This window comes from Micropterus salmoides, unplaced genomic scaffold (assembly GCF_014851395.1).
Source record: "Micropterus salmoides isolate LMB-PRFRI ecotype aquatic unplaced genomic scaffold, ASM1485139v1 Ms_hic_scaffold_3, whole genome shotgun sequence".
In the NCBI taxonomy this organism is placed as follows: Eukaryota; Metazoa; Chordata; class Actinopteri; order Centrarchiformes; family Centrarchidae; genus Micropterus; species Micropterus salmoides.
In genome coordinates, this window is record NW_024042261.1 from 34,310,298 (window position 1) to 34,333,261 (window position 22,964).

General features: G+C 38.7%; 1 protein-coding gene across 1 annotated transcript in view; it reads left to right on the top strand.

Annotated features, from left to right (window-relative positions):
- Nucleotides 1-1,195: 1,195 nt before the first annotated feature.
- Nucleotides 1,196-22,964, top strand: part of caln1 (calneuron 1) — a 62,298-nt gene continuing 40,529 nt past the window's right edge. The window contains exons 1-2 of the mRNA XM_038692296.1: nucleotides 1,196-1,721; nucleotides 10,942-11,063. Coding sequence (XP_038548224.1) covers nucleotides 10,949-11,063 — 115 coding nt within the window. The 5' untranslated portion in view covers nucleotides 1,196-1,721; nucleotides 10,942-10,948. The remainder of the gene's footprint in view (nucleotides 1,722-10,941; nucleotides 11,064-22,964) is intronic.

Sequence of the window (22,964 nt, forward strand, 5' to 3'; positions counted from 1 at the left end):
TTGTTGTGCTTGTTATTCAGATCATTGTGAGGAGACTGAGCAGAGCAACAGCTGTTTCCCAAACATCTTCTGCTGCTTCTCTTCCATGTGGGATCACCAGGCAGATAGTCTCAGATGAAAAACTGGCTACATGTTGTATTCACAATTCCACTTGTCACACATCATTTTGTCATGTATTCTTCACTGTACTCTGAAAAATACCAGATAACATTTAATTTTGCAAGCACAGCTGTCACCTCTTGACTTTATTTTGAACATCACTTACGGCAATGCGACTAGTTCCAAAACAGGTCCTTTTATTCTATTGTATATTCTAAGAAACTTACCTGCATACTGTCAGAGTGAACCTTTGTGATTTATTCAGTCATTTAGCACTTAGTTTATGGCCGGTCCCACTCATTTGTCATGTTTCTGGTTTTGGTAGACATCAGTCAGTGTACAGCAGTTCAAACTGGGGCAAGAGGAATGGGAAGAGACACAGTGGTCAGTAGAGAAAACACATTTTAAGGTTTAATGTTTTGTGTCTCCCTCTCTACAACTGAAAACATCCATGAGGTTATTTTTTTTTTTTGCCAGAACCAGATTAGAGGCCATTAAACTTGATATTGGAACAAAAAAGAAAGAAATTAAAACGTGTGATTTTTCACCAACTGTTATCTATCATTGATTTCAGGTTATTAAACGTGTGTCAGGCAGAAAATAGGTCATGGAACTCAAAAAGATTCTGAATATCAAGCGCTGTCATTTGATGGCTACCTGCGTTTCGTCAAGTTAATTAGAAATAATAAGAGTAGCCTACCGGAAACTAGACGATTAAAACAAAATTGTAAAAAGAAACTGTCTGAAAATATACATAAAATAAGTCAAGGATAACGTTCTGGAAAATCTTTTTTTAGATTAATATGAAGATAAATACTAATTGCCAAAATAATACTAAAATGTTGTGTCTGTGGTCGGCAATGAATTTATTATTTTGAAAGTTACAACCGGAAAACACAATCTTGTTTTGGCTTGCTTGTTCACTTTTTAAATAGAACTGAGGAAGAGGCGGAATAATAGTCGTGGAAGAAATGTGTCTTCTTTAATATTATATGAACGGCGCAGGTAGTTTCCCCGGTTGAAAATGGCACAATAAACCTATTAAGGCAATCCGAGCAGAAGCAGCCAATCGCTGATCTCCTGCTCGATTGCGTATTGATTTGGGTTGGAGCGTCTCCTTTGGCCACCAGGCTGCTGTCATCAATCTTACCGACGCACGGCACATATAGCCTATGTGTGGATATTAAATCCATGGATTTTTCTTTGAGTCTACAGACCTGTGCAGTGAAAGGGTTTTTTTCTGACTAGACTTCACTGTCCGTGAACATAACCATAGCCTACGACTCAAGGAGTGAGGGAGGAAATAAAAACATTGATGAGAGTTTGACGAAAAGTGCAACTTGATTAAACGCGCGGTTCGCTGCTGGACTTCAAATTAGAAAAACACAAACCAACAGGTGTGACCTTTTATCTTTTTTTTTTTTTTTTTACGATGGGAAGAAATGACTGCACTGTATTGCCAAATAAAGGAATAATTTACTAATAACAAAACAAGAAACCCGGTTCGATCAACGAGGCTGATTGAGGAGTCCAACTCAAGTCTCGAAACTGGATCCTACTGCGGGCTTCGATAACCGGATTTGACTGATCACCATCAGATAACCTACTTAATACCCTCAAAGGTAAGTTGATGAAATTAGACAATAAATGATCCTCAATGGTAAATTAATAGACTGGAGCTTATTATTACAGCCTATTGGTGTTTTTTCTGCTGCACACTTGTGCTCCCCGCAGACCCACACCTGTTGTTTGGATCGGTCAGAACCTGCAGAGAGTCTGTGTTAATATCTGTTGCCGTGTTCATTCTTTTATTTGTCTGAGAGGATGGTGAATCCTGTGGACAATGTGTGAGAAACAGGCTTTACAATAAGTCAAATTAATATTTTACTTTTTCAGTGACAAAATCGACTGATGCGTGGTTCATGAAGTTCACGAAGACGCATTTTCAACACGACATGCTGCTTTAAGAGACAGATAAGATTGTTTATTTATTTTAAACCAGCATCGCTCAATCACAAGAGAATATAAGATCTGAGCAGAATGTCTTCCTTGGTGATGATGGTTGGATGAATGTAGTTTCTGTCACGCTGATGACGAACAGTTCCCATGAAGAGTGTGTCGATGTGATGTAGCCTACTGGAGCTGTGAAGGGGTTCAGCAGAGCTCTCACTGTGGACCCCCCACCGCCCCTCCACCCACCGTCATAATCACCATCATCCTGTCGCGCAGCACCCAACGGGTGCTCTTCCACATGGTGGCGCACGCTGTTACGCATGGTGCGCTCTCCCCGAGATGTGTCGCTCTGTGTGATGTACCTTCACAGCATCCCCCTTTTGACCTTCAGAGCACATTGTAAGCATAATCCACTGGGATATATTGAATATGTATGTGTGTGTTCTTTCAGCTCACACATACTCTATCTTGTTTTACCTTATCTACCAATCTTGCATCCCCCTCTTTTCCTTTCTTGTGAGCTCCTGTCAGTCTGTCATTCCTTATTTGTCTGTCTATCTACACCCTGTCTCTCTTTTTCTCTGTCTGTGTCAGTGTATCTGCCGCTCTCTCTTATTACTTTTGCCTCTTATCTCTCTTTCTCAAGCATCTCCCTGTGTATTTTGTGATACAGCCGCAGGCAGGGCTGAGTCTGTCATTGGGACTCATTAATGAGCCCTCCACTCCCTCTCCTCATGTGGAGGAATGTTTGCACTGGAGAGTGAGTGAGAGAGGGAGGGAGGGAGGGAGGGAGAGAGAGTGAGTGAGGAGCCAAGGAGTGGAGCATGAGAGGAGCTGTTGTACCTGCTGCTCTCACTGCTCAAATATTAACAACGGGTCTCTGGGAACCGATGCCGCTGTTCTGGGACAAGCCCAAACTGTGGAGGCCGGGCTCAGTGGTTTGTGGACAGGAAGTCTGCTGCTGCTGCTGGAGGCATTGCTGCATCTGAGAGTCTGATGGAGGAGGAGGTCACAGAGCCCGATCCTCAGACAGTGGAGCTCACCGGCATGCCGCTGCCGCCAGGGACACACTCTGAGGTTAATGGAGACTTGCCGGGCAACCCATACTTGAGAGACGAGATGGAGGACGTGATGGAGAGTCCGGCGAGGGAGCCTGTTGTGCTGCAGTATCCTGCTGAGTACAGTCAAAGCCATCAGTATGGGTAAGAATCAGCAAGGGAGAGAAAGAGAGACTATGCTGCTGCAGGAAGCAGCCGGTAATTGTGTGCAGAGAGGTGGCACTTCTGTGGGACGCTCCTGTCTCCTTTCTCAGTTTGGAAAAGGTTTGACTCCTGTTTTGCAGTGATGAATTGCCTTTGCACACAGCTGGCTGTGTTTTCAAGCGCCTTGTGAGCTTCTACAGCACAGTCCACAGTCCTGGAAAGTAATTTAACAATAAATTGCTCTTACTGAATGTTCAAGCATGTCTTATTGATCGAAAGTAATATTATCCACCTTATTATTTACATTACAGGGACAGATTTTGACACATTAATTTGTTTTTGTTGTCTGTGTTGCATAACTTGGTGTCACACTTCAGTAATAGATTTGGTTGGTAATTAATCCATCTTAAAATGCTTTTGCACAAACAAGTGATTTGAAGACAGATGCTCAGAGCTTTTGATGTGCCTTTTTCAGTTTTAGAATTGTTTAGAATGGATGCCTTTCTGTGCATTGTATCCAGATCCTGATCCATTAACCACACTTCCATGTTGTATGTTAAGGTGTCACATTATTCTGTGATGTCTAGTTGCTGGACAGAAGTTTGCAAAGGAGAATGCATTCATTATGCCTTCTTGCCGGTTTGTTGAAAGCATGCAGCATTTTAATGGCAACAGCTTAATTGTGGCTTACTGATTCTTCCTTCAGGGTCAGAGTGTTTTGATTAGTTACGTCATATTTGTCTCATCCTTGAAGTGTCAGTCCAACTAGTGCTTTCCCTGTAAGGCACGTACACAACTTTAGTGGAGGTGGTTTTATTTATGTATCTGCTGTAATTGGGTTCAGTTCTGCCACGACCCAGTCTTAACAACTCTGGAAAGACTTGAAAGCACTGTAATGATGCAGTAATAGTTTGTCTACTGTCAAGCTATCGTGAAATATTTTGATTTGGGGAGAAAAAAAGAAAACAAGACTATGTGCTCTGATTGTTTTTATTTTCCTAAATGTACCATTTTCTTATAAAATAGGAAATTTGCACATTTGTACATTCAAACCACAGAGCTGATGTTTTTTTCTGCACTGACTGATTGTACATCATCATCACAATTTAGACACCATCATTAAATCCATCAACGTAGGCAGCCATCCTCTATGCATCAATTTTGGGACTTTAATCATGGTAATCAATCAAATAAAAAAAGATAAATGAGCTTCTGCATGCTGTATACTGATCGAGTGTTCAAATCATTACAATATGAAGAGACTTTTATCAGGTAATTACATCATCTGATGCAGGTCTTTATGTAAAAATCCTGTCCAAGTTAAAGATGCTCTATTTACAAAGTTTGACTGAGCATGCAGAATCTTCTCTTTTTTTGGCAATCCAAAACACTCACTCTGGGCCCCGAGCTCCTAGTACGGGCAGCTAACCACTAGCTACATGGCTAATTCAGCTAACTAGATAATGGCAGCTACAAGCAGTTAAATGTTACTTTAAAACACTCTGTCCATCAGGAGACTCCACAGAGTTGAGGCAGTGCATAATATTTTCTACATCAAATATGATCCAGTTTCACCAAAAATCCGTGACTAAAGTCAGTAACACTCAACTGGTGTCTATTGTCTCATTTGTTGTCTGATAAACAGTAAATTCATATAATTTAGTGCCCCATATAACTATTTTCCAAGCTAAGCTACTATAGTTCTCATTGCCGTTTAGCTCACCAGCAAGACAATGAGGCAGTGTGTGGGCTCACAGCACTGGACAGGGTTGCAAACTCTTTTCTTATGTATGTAGCTAATACTAGCTTCAACAGTCACTAAACGTCCCCAGATGTCATAATACACTCATTCACATGTTGATTCCTTTACATAAAGCTTAAAATCACCTTAGCTTAAGCCATACAGAAGGTAGATAGAGAAATTTTAGGCCAAATGATCACAAACTCACAACACTAACATTGTATATTTGAAGTAAAACTTGGAGGATGGAGGGAGACAATCAAACAGGCTATTTAAATATTTAGTTGTAACATCTTAATCCAGAAAGAAAGAGTGAGAGAGATGCTTCCTACCCCACACACTGACTGCCTGTGCCCAAAGCAAGAGGGGAGGGAGACCCTGGTGCTGATGGCAGAACATCTGTGCAGCGTGCATGGGAATGAATTACAATTTAAATTTGAATATATTTCATGCCTTTAACCTGGTGATCTGAATAAGTAGCTACTGTAAAATTGTTTCTGAGAGGATCTGAAAAGTTGTAATACTAGCTGTACAGAGTTGCCGTAGGTGTATAAAGAGAACTGCCACCAGATTTTCGACAACCCCCACTTGACGGACACTAGCTTTGGGTCAAGTCCATGCCCCCTACCCTGCTTCTGATTGGCCAACCCTAACCCCGTTCTGATTGCTAACCTCAACCAACTTAATCTATGGAGGCAATGAGTACCAGTCAATCAGAGGCAGTTTCGAAAATGTGGTGTGAAAAAAATAAGTTACAGCATGGATATATAAAGATAACTGGGTACTGCGTTGAAGGCGGGGCTCTATTCATTCCTATGAAAGCTGCTCAATAGCCCATGATGAAAAAAAGTTCAACTTCCAGGTGTAAAATGACTCTGATCTTCCACATATCTTCTGCATTGTGTGGCCTCACAAATGCAAGCTCACTAGAGACTACTGCTGAGCGGCTAACTTCCAGTTTAGCCCTACGCTCATTTGAAGGGGGATAAAAGGATTTACCATAATCGTGCGGCTCTTCTTGACTTTCCAAATGGTATCAGACTGGAATTAAAGTCACTTCATTCACAATGTAAGTCTATGGGCAAAAGTCTTTTAGGGCCAGTGCACATAATGTGGCGTACCAAGAAGTTGTATTTCCACCGTTTGGCCATTATGTCAAATTGGCTTCAAAGCACAGAGTGCTTCCTGGGGGCACCAGAGTTGACAGCTTTCCAGAACAACAGACAACAGATTTAATCAATTTAATGTTGGTGAGGTTCTCCTGACTTTCTGAGTCGGAAATCCAACTTAAGGGGGCCTTGTAGTTAAAATTTTCTACTTGGAAATTGGGAATTTCAACTTCCCATGTCAAATTTAACACGCCATAAGCACTGGGCAGGCTTCCAAGAAGTTGGCCAGTCAGTTAGCCAATCATAAGAAAGTGAGCTTTTGCAGAGGAGGGCCTTAAAGACACAGGAACAAAAACGGCTTGCAGAGGATTTTTTTTTAAACTGAATCATGCTAAGCTGCTCTACTGAAATAAACAGAATAAAAATATAGAACTGGAAATGGGCATAATAGGTCCTCTTTAACTGTCACTTATACTAACTCAGCACTAAGAAAGTATTAGACTGGTGATAGGATGTGTGGAAACAGATTTGGGCTTAAATTTGGAGCACAAGAAAAAGCACTGTCAGGTTTCCCTATGATTAATGGCACAGGTCCAATCACAGCTAGTGCATCAACAACCGCATGTCCTGTCAATTCCACGTGTCCTTGAGCCACACACTGAATTCCGACTTACTCAGTCACTGAAACTTACTTTGGATACGAGCATTAGCTAATGGCCTCAATGTGATGTAAAATTTGAGTTATTATCCCATAAAACGAGGGCAGGTTTATTCTGCTTTTAGTGTCACGTTCCTTGCTTTGTTCTTGTCAGTCTATATACAAGGGCTTGACTAAAACAATTTACCCTGTTTAGGCCTCTATACTTTCACACAAGATAGCTTCTTCACAGTCCATTTAAAGGTAATGAGTAAAACTGATTTTTGAATTACTTGATTATTAGTGGATGGGCTCTCAAATGGGAGGATTCTGTGGTTCTATATCATTGTAAATTGGGTATTGCAGAAATCGTCAAAGCAGCATGCTCAGAAAAATACTGAGGTACCATCCAGTGATGTTGTTTTTTTTATTTAAGTTATTTCTATGACCCATTATAATCAGTCAGTCTGACTATTAAAAGAATCCTGGCCTCTATACTGATATAGTATATCACTGATTATACAAGGAATAGTGATTTGATGAGGTAAAAAATAGTGGCCTTGTGTTGAGGCAGTGATTACTTCCTGATTTAAGTGATTACTGTATGCTGCCCTGCTCCTGAAGGGCAATCTAGCTTGTTCAGCTGAGACGTTGATCAATTTAATCAAGTGTAATGATACTGAAGGCTGTGAACAGCTCAGTTCAACACTGTCTTCCCAAGACGTTGGATATCAGGTGTTTTATTGTTTCAGCACATTATCTCACAACTTAGCTACTGCATTAATAAACATTATGTCCTTGTGAGATAATTTCATAAAATATTGCAGTAATCTTATCTCCTGTGCTTGTAGACACCACTGCGTCTTTGTTTGCCATGAAATTGCTGGGGGGTTTTTTCCGACCAACAGCCCCAAACCAAAGATATTCAAGTGGCGTTGGCCTTAAGCAGAGAAAAGCAGAATGTCCTCCCGTTTGAGAAGCTAGAAACCAGTAAATTAAATTTTGCTTTGATAAATAATGTAGTTTCAAAGTTCACTCTCAGTTGGAAAAACAATGTCACCGCAAGGTCCATTTAGAACAGAACAGCTACTAAATGGATCGTGTGTTGAGAGATTGTTTTCTCAACTACTTAAGTGATGAGTTAACAAAATTATAAGTATTGTTCTGTCGATTGACTGACTAATTGTTGATTTATTAAATTAATTGTTTCAGCCCTATTCTGAATACCCCCAATTGTTGCTGATGTTTAAACTCCAACAATGCATCATGTTTCATGAAACTATCTGTAATGGAGCTAGTAATTGCAACCACCAAATACTTTTATTACAAAAGATATACTACTATACTAATACGACTACTGAAAATACTTGTAGTACTGTTTTGTCTTTGGTACTTTCCAGTCCAGCCTTTGAACTTCCGATGTCTGTTCTCTGCTCAATGATGGTTAGTGTGAGCTTTTAGCTGGATAATGAAATTACTTCAGATTGCACAGCCAAGTGTCAGAAACGTGTGAAGACTCACAGTGGAAGCCACATATGTCCTACATGCAAATAAAACACACATAGCCGACTTTTGCCATTGTAAAGCCTAAGGACAAAAGTTTAAGCAGCATAACGTTATTGCCTTTAATTTATTCCTCCAGAGCTTTTCTCTCCATACCCTGCTTTTCAAAGGAATTCACATTTTCAAAACAAGTCATTGAGTTATTTAACACTGAATGCAGTCTACTCCTGAAGAATTGACTATGGTGAAATATATGTAAATCCTGTCCCTGCAAGCTAAATCATTCTGATCAATATTTCTTCATGTTGACCTCAGCAACACAAACCCAGGTTGGGATACACCTGTATCAAACAGCCGACAGTAGCATATATATATATATATGGGTTGGCTCATAACGATAATATAGAAAGAACGGACAAGAGCGATGATTGTAATATTCATAATGACAGCTGAGAGAAGACTGAATAATTGATGAATTAAGAAATGAAAAATCCTGACATTATGTGCGATGAAAGTTGGTCATAAAAAAAGCTTTCGGCATAGGGGCACACATCTTGATATGCATGCTTATTAAACTGACAAACAAGAAAGATGTAGGGACCAGTTTTCAATTTGTGAGGTAACGGATTGCTGGCAGCTAAAATCAGTAAAACATGAGCATTGGCAGACGTAGAGTTGAAAAGCCCTCAAATGGGACTTATGGAAGCAAAAACTAAAATTAAAGAACAGAGCTGATGTTCCTTTTGCTTCTGGTTGGCTCAGTTTAAATGTTTTCATGTTCCAACTTGATTTGCTGAACATGACATGACAGTCTTTTTTTAAGAATTTGAAATGTAATTGTGTCTTACCTATTCATATATGCCATTTTGCCAAAATAAACAAGTTTTTAGCAAAGTACACTACTTTCATATAATGCATGAGTGTATATGTTAATGGTTTATTCATGGTTAATGAATCACTGACTTCTGGTTTACGTGTCAATAATGCACCTTTTGATAAGAACGATGTTGTGGTTTCCAAGTTGTAAAAGAATCCCTGGTGTGTATCTTCCTCCAGCATAACTTGCACTGTATTGCTTTGCCATTTTGCTTTACTTTGACAGTACAGCAGAGCGAGACAGAAAAGGGCAGGGGAGAGAGGGGGGATGACATGCAGCAAAGGGCCCTGGCCAGAAGATTTAATGGCTAATTAGGAAGTCTGTCAATTATAAAGGGTCATTAGTTTCTCAGTTTATAACAGGCCTCAGGTCGGCGGTTATAAATGTAAGTAATGTACAACTTTGCAAATAACTAAACTGCTCATTGAAGAGGTCTTAATGTGTTTGTATTCTCTCTCTGTTAGTTTTATCTTTTATTGCAAAAAACGTATTTGCACTAGAACAGTGCTTAAAAACAATTACTTACTTCCATCCTACAGGATTAATTCAAGACCCAGCTTAAGGTTTTGTTGGAGGATATGTAAGCCAAGGGGATTTTTTCAGCCAACTCAGAAAATCGTACAGATAAAGCATTCACTACATAAATATAACATTGGTTACAACTTATAAACCCTTTGTTACATTTGCTATGCCTTATTAAATAGCAGTATGTGTGCAGTGATGATTTATCTTGTGTAGTATATAATCGTTTAGTAAGAGAGAGAACATATTAATTAATTTGATTAATAACGTAGAACAGCAGCCTGTATGTGTCATGCTAAGGATAACACTCATAAAACTTGAGTTTTTTATTGTCTGCACTGCTGAAAACCCAAAGAGATGAATTGTTGCAAATTTAACTTCTTCTCTAGTTTCCCAAAGAGCATGTTTCCCTTTTAAGATGTTAAATGATGAGTTTGTGCTATCAAAGCTCTTGTAATTATGAGGCTTACTTGACTCTACAGAAATATCATATAAAGTTCAGTTGATAAAAGAGACAAACACATTGAGAAGCCCAGTGCTTCAGGGCAGTTCAGTGTTCTGCACTGGGCTCGGTGTAATGCCTTAGCACATTTTGAACTCCTCATTCTGTCTCAAAAGCATCTCCTCCAAGTGCTCATCAAGATGAAATCCAATTAGAAAGAAGGAAGTAGTCGCCCAAATCTCTCTGCTCTATGTGCTCTTATTTTCCTTCTGTGCCCTTGGCCTTCAGATTATTGCATAATTAATTGCCTCAGTCACATTTGCACATACAGTACAGGCGCACCTGCTCTCACGCACCCGCACATACACACACATTCCCTACATTTACCTCTAGTTATGAGTTTCCATCACTGTGTGACTTCCCATTTAGTGAATGAGTTCTGCTTCATTTATGGATCTCGTTTATGCTGTGCCCCATGGACATTCATTTGTTTTAGCTTCCCCAATGTTACAAATGGGCAAATCAGCTCCCTATAGCTGATTATGGGCTCACGTCATGTCATTTTTTTACTTGATTTAAAACAAACATGAAAGCAATGACGATTTATGCACCTTGCACGTCAATGTATTCTTGGTGAGTGACTAATGTGAATGCCCGATAACATTCGTGTTGCAGTAGCCATGAAAAATCTCACATGCGAGCTGCTTTCTTTTTCACCTTGTTTAGAAACATGTGTAATGTGTGGAGCATTTAATTGGTGTTTGTGTTCAAAATTAATCTTTCAAAAAACCCAGGAGATCTCTAGAGCTCCTCCCTTTCCTTCGCTGTCTAAATGTTTCCTTCTGTCGTCTCTCAGGGAGAAGATGCCGTTCCACCATGTGACGGCAGGCCTGCTCTACAAGGGGAACTACCTGAGCCGCTCGCTGTCAGACAGTGACAGCGACGTGCTGGCCAGCATCTCTGTGGAGGAGCTTCATGGTAAGGCTTCTCAGTAAACTGCTGTCCTGCTTTATGCTTAATGCCCATTTAAAGTGATTTGGCTGCTGCTGCCTGCCATTCTACCCTCATAGTCACTGACAACATTTTACTTCAAATGGAAATGAGCAAATTGTGTTTTGTATGTTGTTACTTTAACATGAAAAACATACTTGATGAATTGGTATCTGATGGTTTTATTTAGTAGCATTTCAGTAATTGTCAAAGTCATAATCTAAACACATTGTATCTTCTTGAAAAAGCAGTAACAGTATGCACTGTAAATGCTTTTTGTTTTCAGCCGCAGCCAAAGCCAACTTAAGTCTGTTTTTTAGCATTATCCAATTAATTTATTTTCAAGAGGTAACATTAATGTCAGATAAATAGGATAGTGGAAAAAAAGACTACACCACTTGACTATAATGCTTGGACCTGGAATATAATGCTGCATATAAATTATTAAAAACTCACGGTAGCTTTATATTTAGTTACGCTTCATGCAGAATCAAAACTAAGGGAAACTGTTACTAAAAGTTAAAGAACAGGATTGACTGCAATAGAAAAGCAGCAAAAATGTTGAGGATTTAGAGGACTTTTGACTGTACAGTATGTGGTAAACAAAAAGAATAAACAAAGGTAAAGAACTGGAGAAGTGTATCATGTGATTTTTAAGGCGGATCAGACGGTCACACAGTGGGAGCCACTGTGAAAAAAATTACTATTTTGGGCAACCAGCCTGAACAAACGCTGCGGAATCCCAAACACATATGGAGCTTCGTTTTTCAAAAATCATTTCCAGTTACTTTAGAGATCCACAAACTATGTGGTATGGTAAATAGACAGTCTAGTAAATAGTAACAGGTTTTGTTTTAAAGGACCGGTGATAAGTCTAGTCGCCCCAGTCAGTATATATGTATATAGTCAGTAATAATGCTTTGAAAGACAATACTGTGCTACAAAACCAGCAGCATCCTCCTCATTTAATCCCACAAAGCACAGTAATGCATTTTTCTCTACGTAGTTTATCTCAACAGGACCATTCGCATCTGCTGGCTTCTCTCTCTGGCTATAGCTTAGGCTGTGTTTATGAACCCTTTGTTTTGGAGTCTGTCTGAGAGTAATCACCTGGGCCTGTAGAACACAAACCTGATCAATTACAGTCTGCGAGAGTCAGCAGTGTCAGCCTCACAGGCGGCAAACAAAACTAGACTCCCCCAGACCTACAAAATATTAATCCATCGACGCAACATTAAGCTGCCGCCTGGAAAATTGGCTGCACAGCACACGATAATAGCCAGATACTCTGTCTGGGTCGAGTTTTAATATGTATGGAGATATTTGCAGTGTATTAATTTCATATTCCTGTTTCATGTTGTTTGGTGCTTAGGAAACAGCTTGTGGTTAGAGGGTTCTTAGGAGGTCAACTAAACACTGTGAAACTGACAAACTGTAGCTTGTCAACACAATAATTACTGTATCATTATTTACTATACACAGCATGTTGGTTGAGTGGTGGTATCATCTACTGTAGAAGGTCACCAGCTTGGAGGGTTAGACTGTCTCTACTTATCTGACATCTGAGTCCAAATATGTCATACAGCCATATTCTGCTGGGATCACCCCAGATGTCTTTTTCCAGTGATGTTTGTGATGTCAACTGAGGATACGTGTTCATGATTAGTCATTAAAATCATCTTTTGACTTTAAATAATCTAAAAAATATTCTCCTTTTTTAATTGTCTTGCCTTATAATAATCAAAGTCAGTTCCTGTGCAAACAGAAATTGTTAGTGATTGATGCTAAAGAAATGTACTCAGATATCGCCCATGGTTTGTTTATTGTAATTAATTCACATACCAAGTGTATATATATGAAAGAAATGCAGTTTCTTACAGTCCAGGTTACTAAAAAACAAAGTCACAATAATCCAACTTACAAGACACCAAACAACATAACACAGTAACTGACATTAGATGAAACAGAACTGATCTATTACTGTAATGTGGAGTCAGCATGGTATGATTTGAGCACTATAAAGTGCATAGTCCAACCAGTATCTGAAGTAAATGCACCTTATATGTATATCTATGCTTAAATAATAGCAGCATCAGAAGTACTTAACAGTAGCAGGAGTAATAACAATATGTGAAAGCCTGAACATTTTTATTGAGTGGACAGTATGTACAGTATGCGGATTGGGGAGGTGGGGGTGCTGCAGCGTCCACAGGGGTAAGTTATTATTACATTTCCTGTTTGAGTTCCACAAAGCACGGCAATTGTTGCACCAACATTGGAAACATGGGGAAAATTATCATTTTACACTATCTGTAAATTTTTGGACTGAGCTAATGCTCAGATTGTTCTTTTCACATGGTTTTTATATACCTTGAACATAGGTGTCACTTACACTGGGGATGCTGGGGACATGTCCCCACCACATTTTAAAATGGCTGATTTTGTCCCCATCACTTTTTGAAAAACATGTTCTGAAAATAGCTTGCACCATGAAATGCTAACTAACAAATTAAAATGCTTTGAGAAAGGTTTATTTGCACAATAAGAAAACATGAAGTGCAATTTAAATATAGGAGAAATAAATGTGCATTGTCCAAAAAAAGAAACTTAAGCTGAAAAATAAGCTGCTGATAACATGCATATATTCAGTTATATTTTTATATTTCTGAATAGTCACCTACTAGTGGAATTTTTTGTTTCCCTTTATATAAAAAAAGACATTTCTGCCATAAGTTGGAGCAGAAAATGTCTCTAGAATGCATGAAATTAAGTATAATGCTCCAGATCCCCTGCTCATATTTCAGCATTTCATATTTCTTCAAAATACTGTAAAAAATCTATTCGTCTTGTTTTCGTGCAAGCGTATCATCACACCCCTAATCTGAGCACTTATATCCCCACCACTTTTCAACACACTATTTTACACAATATCCAAGTGGATATTCTTTTATAATATAACCAAACACATGGCATAAATCTGTAAAGATTTGGTATAAAAACCTAGTAAAAATAGCCTTAATAGCAAGTACAGGTGATTATGGTCAGTGTTGTGTGTAGGTGAGTAAGCGTTTGTGATCCTCGTTTGTGATCCTCGTGCAGGAAATGAGGTGTACAAACATGACATACAAGGTTTTCATGCCTTACCTGTCTTGTGTCTTTTCAAGCATGATTAACAACTATGTGCCCCACCGATTCCTTTTCCCTTGTACAGCTTACACAGCCTTTACATTCTGCACATTCAACACTTTTGCTTACAATATTTAAAGAGGCAATTTACTGTATTTGTCCAGAGCCATTAAAAACCTTGCAGCAGCAGGCCAAGCTGTCACACGGCTTGGGGTATGGAATCAGTCAGCTGGTGTGTTTCTGTAAATGTCTCATCTCTCAGGAGAAGCTTTTTTTACTGTATGGATAATGCCTTACCATTTGACAATAACATAAGTCAGTCGTTTGGAGCAAGCTGGCTGTATTTATTTCAGTATTAATTTGCAGCTGGCAGATATTTTCTAGCAACTCTAGAGAAAAGAAAGGAAACTTTGTAATGTGAGCTTTACTGGCAAAATGGTGGAACTAATTTAGTTTTTTGTGAAGGTTATAATTAAGGAAATGAGACTGACATAAACTTTGCATCATTACAAACTGAGCCACTGAGGCTATAATTCTTTGCAACACTAAAAAAGAAACAAGGCTATTTCCTGACCTGTGTTTTTTCTCCATGTGGTGCCCATAGAGTTAATAATGCTTATATTTAGAGAGCTGATGGCCAATATATATTGCCTACATCAAAACAAAGAAGTCATGTATAATTCCATTATTTCATAGAAAATACAATCTAATATACATGTTATCCTAGTCAGTAATGTGTTGTTTCAGATGGAAGTTTATTAATTAATGAAATACATTAGGTGGTGCTGCAGATAATGTGACTGGTGTTTAAGGACTAGGATACAGTTTGCATAAGTGAAGTCATTCAGCTGCATTTTTCTCTACAGCATAACAATATTTATTTAACGCTAGCCAGTAATGGTTTTAGATTAGATTTTATATCATTTAGGATTATATATCGGCCTCGTGAGAGCAGGTTTCAGCCGATGTCGATTATCTCCAAATGCCAGATTTCGGTCTATCACTAATCTTTTAACCAGTATAGGATAAATAAAGATAAATATCACTTGAAGGTTGTCGGGTTGGTATTTAATTGGTATTTAATTATTTGAAACAGACCTCAGAAGATGTTCAATTGCTCTTAGGGTTTTTATTCAATATGCATGAGCATGAACAGACTTCCTGCCATACCTGACTGCAGCCCCAAGCCTCTGACATCCAGTCAAAAGTGAAGCTCTGCTGTCACTCAGCTGGCTTTGAAGATTTTGAGCATCTACATCCAAACGGCGGTTAGAGTGAAACTAGTGTTTCTTCATTAACATTACAACAACATCCCTCATTTCCTCTGAAAGTAATGAGCCAGATTTACAATGATGGTCACTGCTCACGTCTTTGTCCTCAGAGCTGTCATTTATTCATCTAAATGTGTAACACCTGCTTGTTCCAGAGATGCACCGCCTGATGACATGAGTGCAGCCCACTGAGAGCAATTTGTACATCATTTCTCAGCTCAATTGTCAATTTAAGAACTGACAGTTTTTGTCTTATTCAGTGACAAATGTATGCACAGGCAAGGCGTAGAACAATGCCGGAGAATAGCCCGGTCCAGACCGAATGCAAGGACAAACTACATATTTTATGCTCTGTGGGCTCTTTGGTCCGTTCTTACATTCTTGTTTCGTATCCTGAAAGAAGAAGCTGAGATGTTTGTGCAAAGATTTACTGTAATGTTACATTTCATGAGCTACAACAATTAAATAATTAAGGGAATGTGAAGTTTTACTAAAATGATCCCAATCTTTACGTGAAGACCTCTGTCTATAAACTATTACTGCTATAACTATTGATTAAAGAATGTGGTTTACATATTATGCATGATGAAATGACGTAAAGAGATTAGTGAATAATGTCTAATTTTTGTATGTTCAGTTTATGATAAAATGCTGACTAAAATTTCTTTAACCTCAGAATTTAAATTAATTCAGCTTTGGGAACTGCAGGACATGAATGCATTTTTAGGGAGCTTTATGATTGAGAACCAACTTCATTCCACTACTTTTGCCAAATATGTTTTGGCAAATAAATTTAATCCAGTGTAATTTCCAGAGGGTGTACTGTATACACAGTAGACAGAATACTGGAATAGTTAGTTATAATGGTTCTATAGTGAAAGCTCCAGTCTGGGTCTAACAGCAGACTGCAGCAGTCAGCATAATATTCAACAGAGTCTAGTAGCATCTAGACACACCACCACATGTTGAGCTGAATCTGTATCCACAGTGGTAGTCCGAAGTGAATTTCAGAGAAACTTCACAATAAAGAAGTCCCGGAGACAGGAAGAAAATAACTAAAATAGGCTATTTTATTAAAGGTTTAGTGAAAGGCCAGCGGAAGAAATCCTTCGGATTCGGCACTCAGGCTCTTTTTCACTACGCATGCTGAGCTGCACCAGACTGGCAGTAAGCCTGTGGGGAGGTTTGTGTCTACTCAACTCACCAGTGCTGAGCTTTCCTTGAAGGAGAGAGGGAGTAGGAACATGGATGCTGAACTACACCAGCATTATTATGCAGCTTGTTTCAAACTCTATGGGCAACAGCAGTTCCCACGTGGCCATTTTTTTGTTTGGGCAATGTAGACTCTCTGTGTTTAAACTGCAGCAAGTGGCGGAGAGACTTGGCTAATTACAGGGCTAGTATTGGGCATGAAGCTGTGCGGTAAACTGCAGCACACAGACAGAATCACACTAACTTGCAACAAACTATCTTAGCAGGAGTTTGGGGAGCTGTCCATGGTGCTGACTGTGTTTTCCCTTCCCTCTGTCCCACTGAGATACCTGAAGTCATAGATGGACACATTTGTTTTCTGATCAGATCAGTATTAGCCTGAGATTAAAAAATAAAAATAAAAATTTTACATGCCATAAATCAAAACAAACTAAAGAAACTGTTACAGATATAATATAAATGTATTAAAACATTTTTTATTATTCACATTTTTCAAGTTAATTTTGATAGACTTATCCCATATTGAGTTATTATTAATATTATTATTTTATTCATTTATTAGTTGATGGACAAAATTGAAGGAGCAGTGTTAAGGATTTAGTGGCATCTATTGGGAAATTGCAGATTGCAACCAACCCTATATAGCTCGCCTCACTAAGCGCGTAGAAGAACTATGGTAGGTGCAAATCTTGCGAAATGCCCTCTGTAGAGCCAGTGTTTGGTTTGTCCGTTCTGCCGTAGAAACATTGCAGTTCAACATGGTGGACTCCATGGAAGGGGACCCGCTCCCTCCGTAGATATAAAGGACACATTCTGGGGTAACAAAAACACGATATTTTCAGGTGACTATATACTAATGAAAACATACTTATTAATATTATCGCAATATTCTGCCGAGCCTTTAATAAGCAGCAATTTTTTGATTCATTTTTCAAGCAAAAATTTCTGGTTCCAGCTTCTCACTTTTGCTGCTTTTCTTTATCACATTTTATGCAAATGTGCTTTTTTAAATTAAAATTTTTATTTTATTTTACAATTTTCATACATTGTATTGGCGAAACGATTAATTGATTCATTGTCAGCATTAAATGTAACCAGTTTCTTAAATGTTGGTGTGAAACGCTGCTTTATTAGATATATGCAACAAAAAAAATTACGTTACATTTAGCTGATGCTTTTATCCAAAGCAACTTACAATTGCTATATATGTCAGAGGTCGCACACCTCTAGAGCAATGAGGGGTTAAGTGTCTTGCTCAGGGACACGTTTGTATCTCACAGTGGATTTGAACCTGGGTCTCTGACACCAAAGGCATATCTCTTATCCACTGCTCCATCACCACCACCAAAATGTCTGTGGCCAGTTTCAAAGCCAGAAAACTGCTGTGACATGGTATTGTTGAAGATGTTTTTCAGTGAAAACAGAAATTCTGAGGTGATACATGTAGTATAGTGAGTTTGTTTAGTTTGTGATGCTGTCTAATTGTCTTAACCTTCTGTGCATGGTAAAAAGATTAGAAGAAAGGTCTAGTACAATGTGATAGTGTGCAGATTTCATAATGCAAGTAAACAGGCACCACTCATTCAAGCATATATGTATATAAACAGTCAAGGACACACTCACCAGATGCCCTCATAAACATTTAATACTGCAAGGCATAATTTGCATAATTTGCATACAAAATTAACAAACTCCACCACCTTAGGATTCTGTTGCTTTTGTTTGCTGTGATGTCTTTTGTTACTTCGGTCTTTTTGATAAAAACATTGTTGTGCCAAATATTTGATTTTTAAGTTGAAAAGCAGTTTGATATTCCCCATGTGCCATAAGTATAAATGAATAAGAGCATCTGTGCATGAAATGGATTAAGCCATTTGAATATAAATCTAGTTTCCATGTTGTTATTCTGTTCCAACACGCTCCAGACACAGGAAAGTCCTCAACAAAGGCCTGAGTCGCTGATAGATTTATTCATGAGACGCTCATCTTAATGCTGGGATAATAATCTGAATGCCTTTGATGTGTGCTTTTTAGCATTTGCATTTGTGCATCCTAGAAAATATTATCTGTAAATCAAGATTTCGTATTGGCACAAATGATGCTTTATTTGCTCAGGACCAGCTGTTTGGGGAAGCAGTAACATGCTGTTTTGATGCGGGTCAGAGACTGTGACCTCTTATTATCTACTCAACACAGTCAAAACACTGTTCTCAATTCATAATTTACGCTCCATTTATGTTTTGTCTTTCCAAATCATTTATCAGCAGTCTAGTTCAGAATTGCAGCAGTAGAGCAGATATTAAGGTGATTGATGGACTCATTTCATAACGGCTGGTTTTATGTTTAGTTTGGCAATTTCTGGGTTGAGACAATCAGAAAATGCTTTTAGTGTTTGTTCACTAAAAAAACATTGAAAAAACACACAATAGCAGTATGTTTCCTCCTAATAAGTTTTATTTTCCCCTTTGTTAGTACATTTTGTGATTTTGTCCTGTAATGTGTTTATGTGCTTTTGTGATTGTGTTGCATTTAAGTATTGAATTTTAATTCTTGGACATGATTTAACCAAATTCATCAGTTTGCATGCATTGTGTGGCCTCTACATGTTCCCTGAAAGACTCAAACTCTGGCTTTGTGGTTCCCGGGAAGGATGGAGTTAACCCATCTATCCACTTTCCAGTCTCAAATTATTCAGTTCTCAACAGTGTGCTCATGCATGACATGCAGTCATAGTGTTCTTCAGAGAAGTGACATTCCACCTCTATTTAAAAACACCAGATGCCTGTCAGTCTCTCGTTTCTTGCCATCCACCCTCTCCTGTATGTAGGCACACTTATGCATTTATTAAAGCACAGTGAAGCCTGCTGACTCTTTCCACTGACGACTTGATCACACGTTGAGCAGCAAGTGAACCAGCTGCTGACTCAACTGTGTACAAGTGAGGCTTTTTTGTCTCTGTTGATAGAGTGAATCAGTTTAGTAAAATGTAGCTTCGGCAGCGCAACACGTATGCACCGTGGTTAAAACAACAAGCTGTTATGCTGATTTCAAGAACTCATTTCAAACAGGGGCTTTATTTCATCTTAAAGTTAATTCACGTGGATGGTAGACAAAATAAAACACCTGACACAACAGCACAAAGTGTTTGCTGAGACTGAAGCTTTTCATAAACCTGATGGTCATTTTAAAAGGGGTATAGTGTTAAAGTTATGTGTATTCTTTAGGCCTAACAAACATTTGGAAAGCAGCGGCCTGTACTAATGAAATTCAAGTTGTTGTTAACCTGGTGTTAATTTAATTGGAGTTGTGCGCATAAAAGGGGTGTGTTCGGCCATGCAGACAGAGTTGTTTTGCAATGGCGAATGCTCCGTATTTTCCCCAGAAGAATGCTCGTTGATTGCGTCAGGATATAAGCAGTTTAAAGACACATTAACGGCCAAATCTAACACTGTGGTGGCTGACAAAGCCAGGGAGGCTTGTTGGTATTGCATTGAGTAAATTTGTAATTATCTTCAGTGTTCTTATTGTAGGCTAATTCTTTATTATGTATTTTATGGACTCTTGTTTTATATAGCCTATCATTATACCTACAGTATATCATAATATCATTAAGATGTAAAGGTACACCTGCACATTATCACCATTGTAATAAAGGAATTGGAGCCAGGGGAGAGGGGGAAAGAATTTCCAAGATTAATGTGGTAGATTTACGAGAAACTAATAATCACAATAATAATAAACTTGAATAGGCTATATTCTCTGACATTGTATTCATACATTTATGAGAGAAAATAGTGGGGGTTTTTTTTCAAGGAACCACATCGCTTTACTTTGCAAGGCTGAAACATCACACACACACCTCTGTGGAAAATTATATTAGACTTCAGGAATTTGCGTTTTTTGTTCTTGTAAATTTGCCACCTCCATTTTTTTTTCCCGGCTATTAACTCCCATACTGTCTCCGTATTTTTTGGACACGTAGTCAATCTAATTATGTAAAAATACTCAACAGATGGACTACATCTCAGAAACTGGCCCGTTATTTAATTAATATCTGCTCCCTAAAATCACAGAGGCTGCAGGGCTCGCTGTAAGAACGTAATGCTGTTGTGTTAAGAATAGGCTAACTTCATTTCAGCTCCAACTGCAGTGGAACAAATAGGATGAAATGTAAAAATATTTTATCAAGTGGTGTACTTTATTAGCCTACTTCTCATCATTAACACTGGGTACAGATGTGGTGTGTAGTCCACGTATACAAGGTAACCTCGAGTTAAACACCAACATAACCTTCTCGGAGCAGTTTAGAGATGCAGCGTAACTTGCCATGGCAACAGACTTTGTTTAACACCTATCCACCTTTCGTAGTACAGGTTAAACTGGAAGTTACACCCGACGTCACAAATTTACCTCCTGGAAATTACCTGGATAAGCTAGTTACGCTTTATAGTACAGCCCACGGGTCTTTTAAATTTTTGTATTTAGTATTTTAAGTCTAGCATTGTTTACATCCATGTTCACTAAAGGTTGGTGTATTTACCGCCACCTGTTGATCAGTAATATGGAGTAATATGGCAGAAGAAGGACTGTGTATTGCATCACTCGCGTGCATGTACGTGCAGTTTGCAACAAAATGGGAAACATTCTACACCCTGGACAGGTCGCCAGTCCGTCGTAGGGCCACACATAGACAAACAACCACTCACACTCACACCTAAGGACAATTTAGGGTCACCAATTAACCTAGCCTGCATGTCTTTGGATGGTGGGAGGAAGCCGGAACACCCGGAGAGAACCCACACAGACACGGGGAGAACATGCAAACTTCACACAGAAAGGCCGGGGCAACCGGGGTTTGAACCCCCGCAGGGAACCTTTAAATAAATATTATGTCATGCATTTTTAAGTCATCTTTATCTGTGACCATTCTTCCTACTTGATGTGACTTATCTTGCCGAAAAACTCATGTACACCCTTTGGTAATTGATTTCAAATTAATGTTACATGTGTTTGCTTTTGTAAATGTGGTTTATTGCTTTCTATTCTGGAATTGATGGTGCACGAGTCACCAATACAGTAAAAGTGAGTAATGCTGTGAGCAGGACAAATACATAATGACATATTCCAAACCCAGGAAAACAGTACAGGAAAAGAGGTATAGTGGTCACAAAAAAATGGTCCTTTTGCAACTCTGGGTTAACACATACAAACTACATCCTCAAAATTGACCACTGACTTGAATCAGCATTGGGGAGTCTCAACGGAAACTAATAAATGGTATTTTCTGTAGGGCTACACTGCACTTTAGCTTTCATGTAGTTGCTGTATTTCACAGTATTGTTCCCCATAAAAGTGAAAATATGGAGTTGCAAGATATATCAGAGGGGTCACAAGAACGAGATAAGAAAGATAAAAAAAATATATGTTTGCCTCTGAGGCTAATTTATGGCTTTGGCTTCCATAAATAAAATTGACCTGACTTGTTATTTTAAAGGAATATAGCAGATATGACCTATTTGGGCTTCTAATAATGGTATGTAGTGAAAGTATAAAGTTAACTTTGAAGGGAACCTGCCACTGTTCATTGTAGATAAAAAAAAATAGGTTTATACTGTACGATGTGTCATCCCACACTTCTAAGGAACCTCTACCAGAACCTATGGTGATAAATTAAGCAGTCATTTCCCTCTGTGATGACTAAACCATGTATACAGACCTGATGTAGCATCAATAAGAAGTGAGAAGATTTATTTTGACTAAAGCAAGAATGGTTATGTATAGGGCGGCATCACTGAGAGTGATGGTCTGCATTACTTTTAGTGGTTGAAGGGAAAGGCCAGTATCCTGAAGGTCACAGGTTTCACCCTGGCCACAGACAAGTGCCCCTAAGCAAACTTCACTTCCTCTAACACGCTATACCTCTTTGAATGTCACTTTGGATGATGAACTAATTGAAAGATTAAAAATATACCGTAAACATGACGGAGGAAACCGATGACAAAGAGAATAAAGGAACAAACTGAAGAGTTAAGTTGAAGAACATGAAATCACAAAGACGAGCGGAGATGACAGCGGCTGTGACAGCAGGTGGAGAAAATGAATCGAAGGGTGGAATTGATCTTGTTAACTTGAGGCAGTGGTGCAAGACCAATTGCATAAGGCACAGCCCAAAGCTGGGTCAGACAGGAAGGGAGAGAGGGAGAGAGGTATGCGAATGATGATGAACGATGTCTAAGGGTGAAATGCCAAATGACTTCATTAAATGCAAGATGACTTCAAA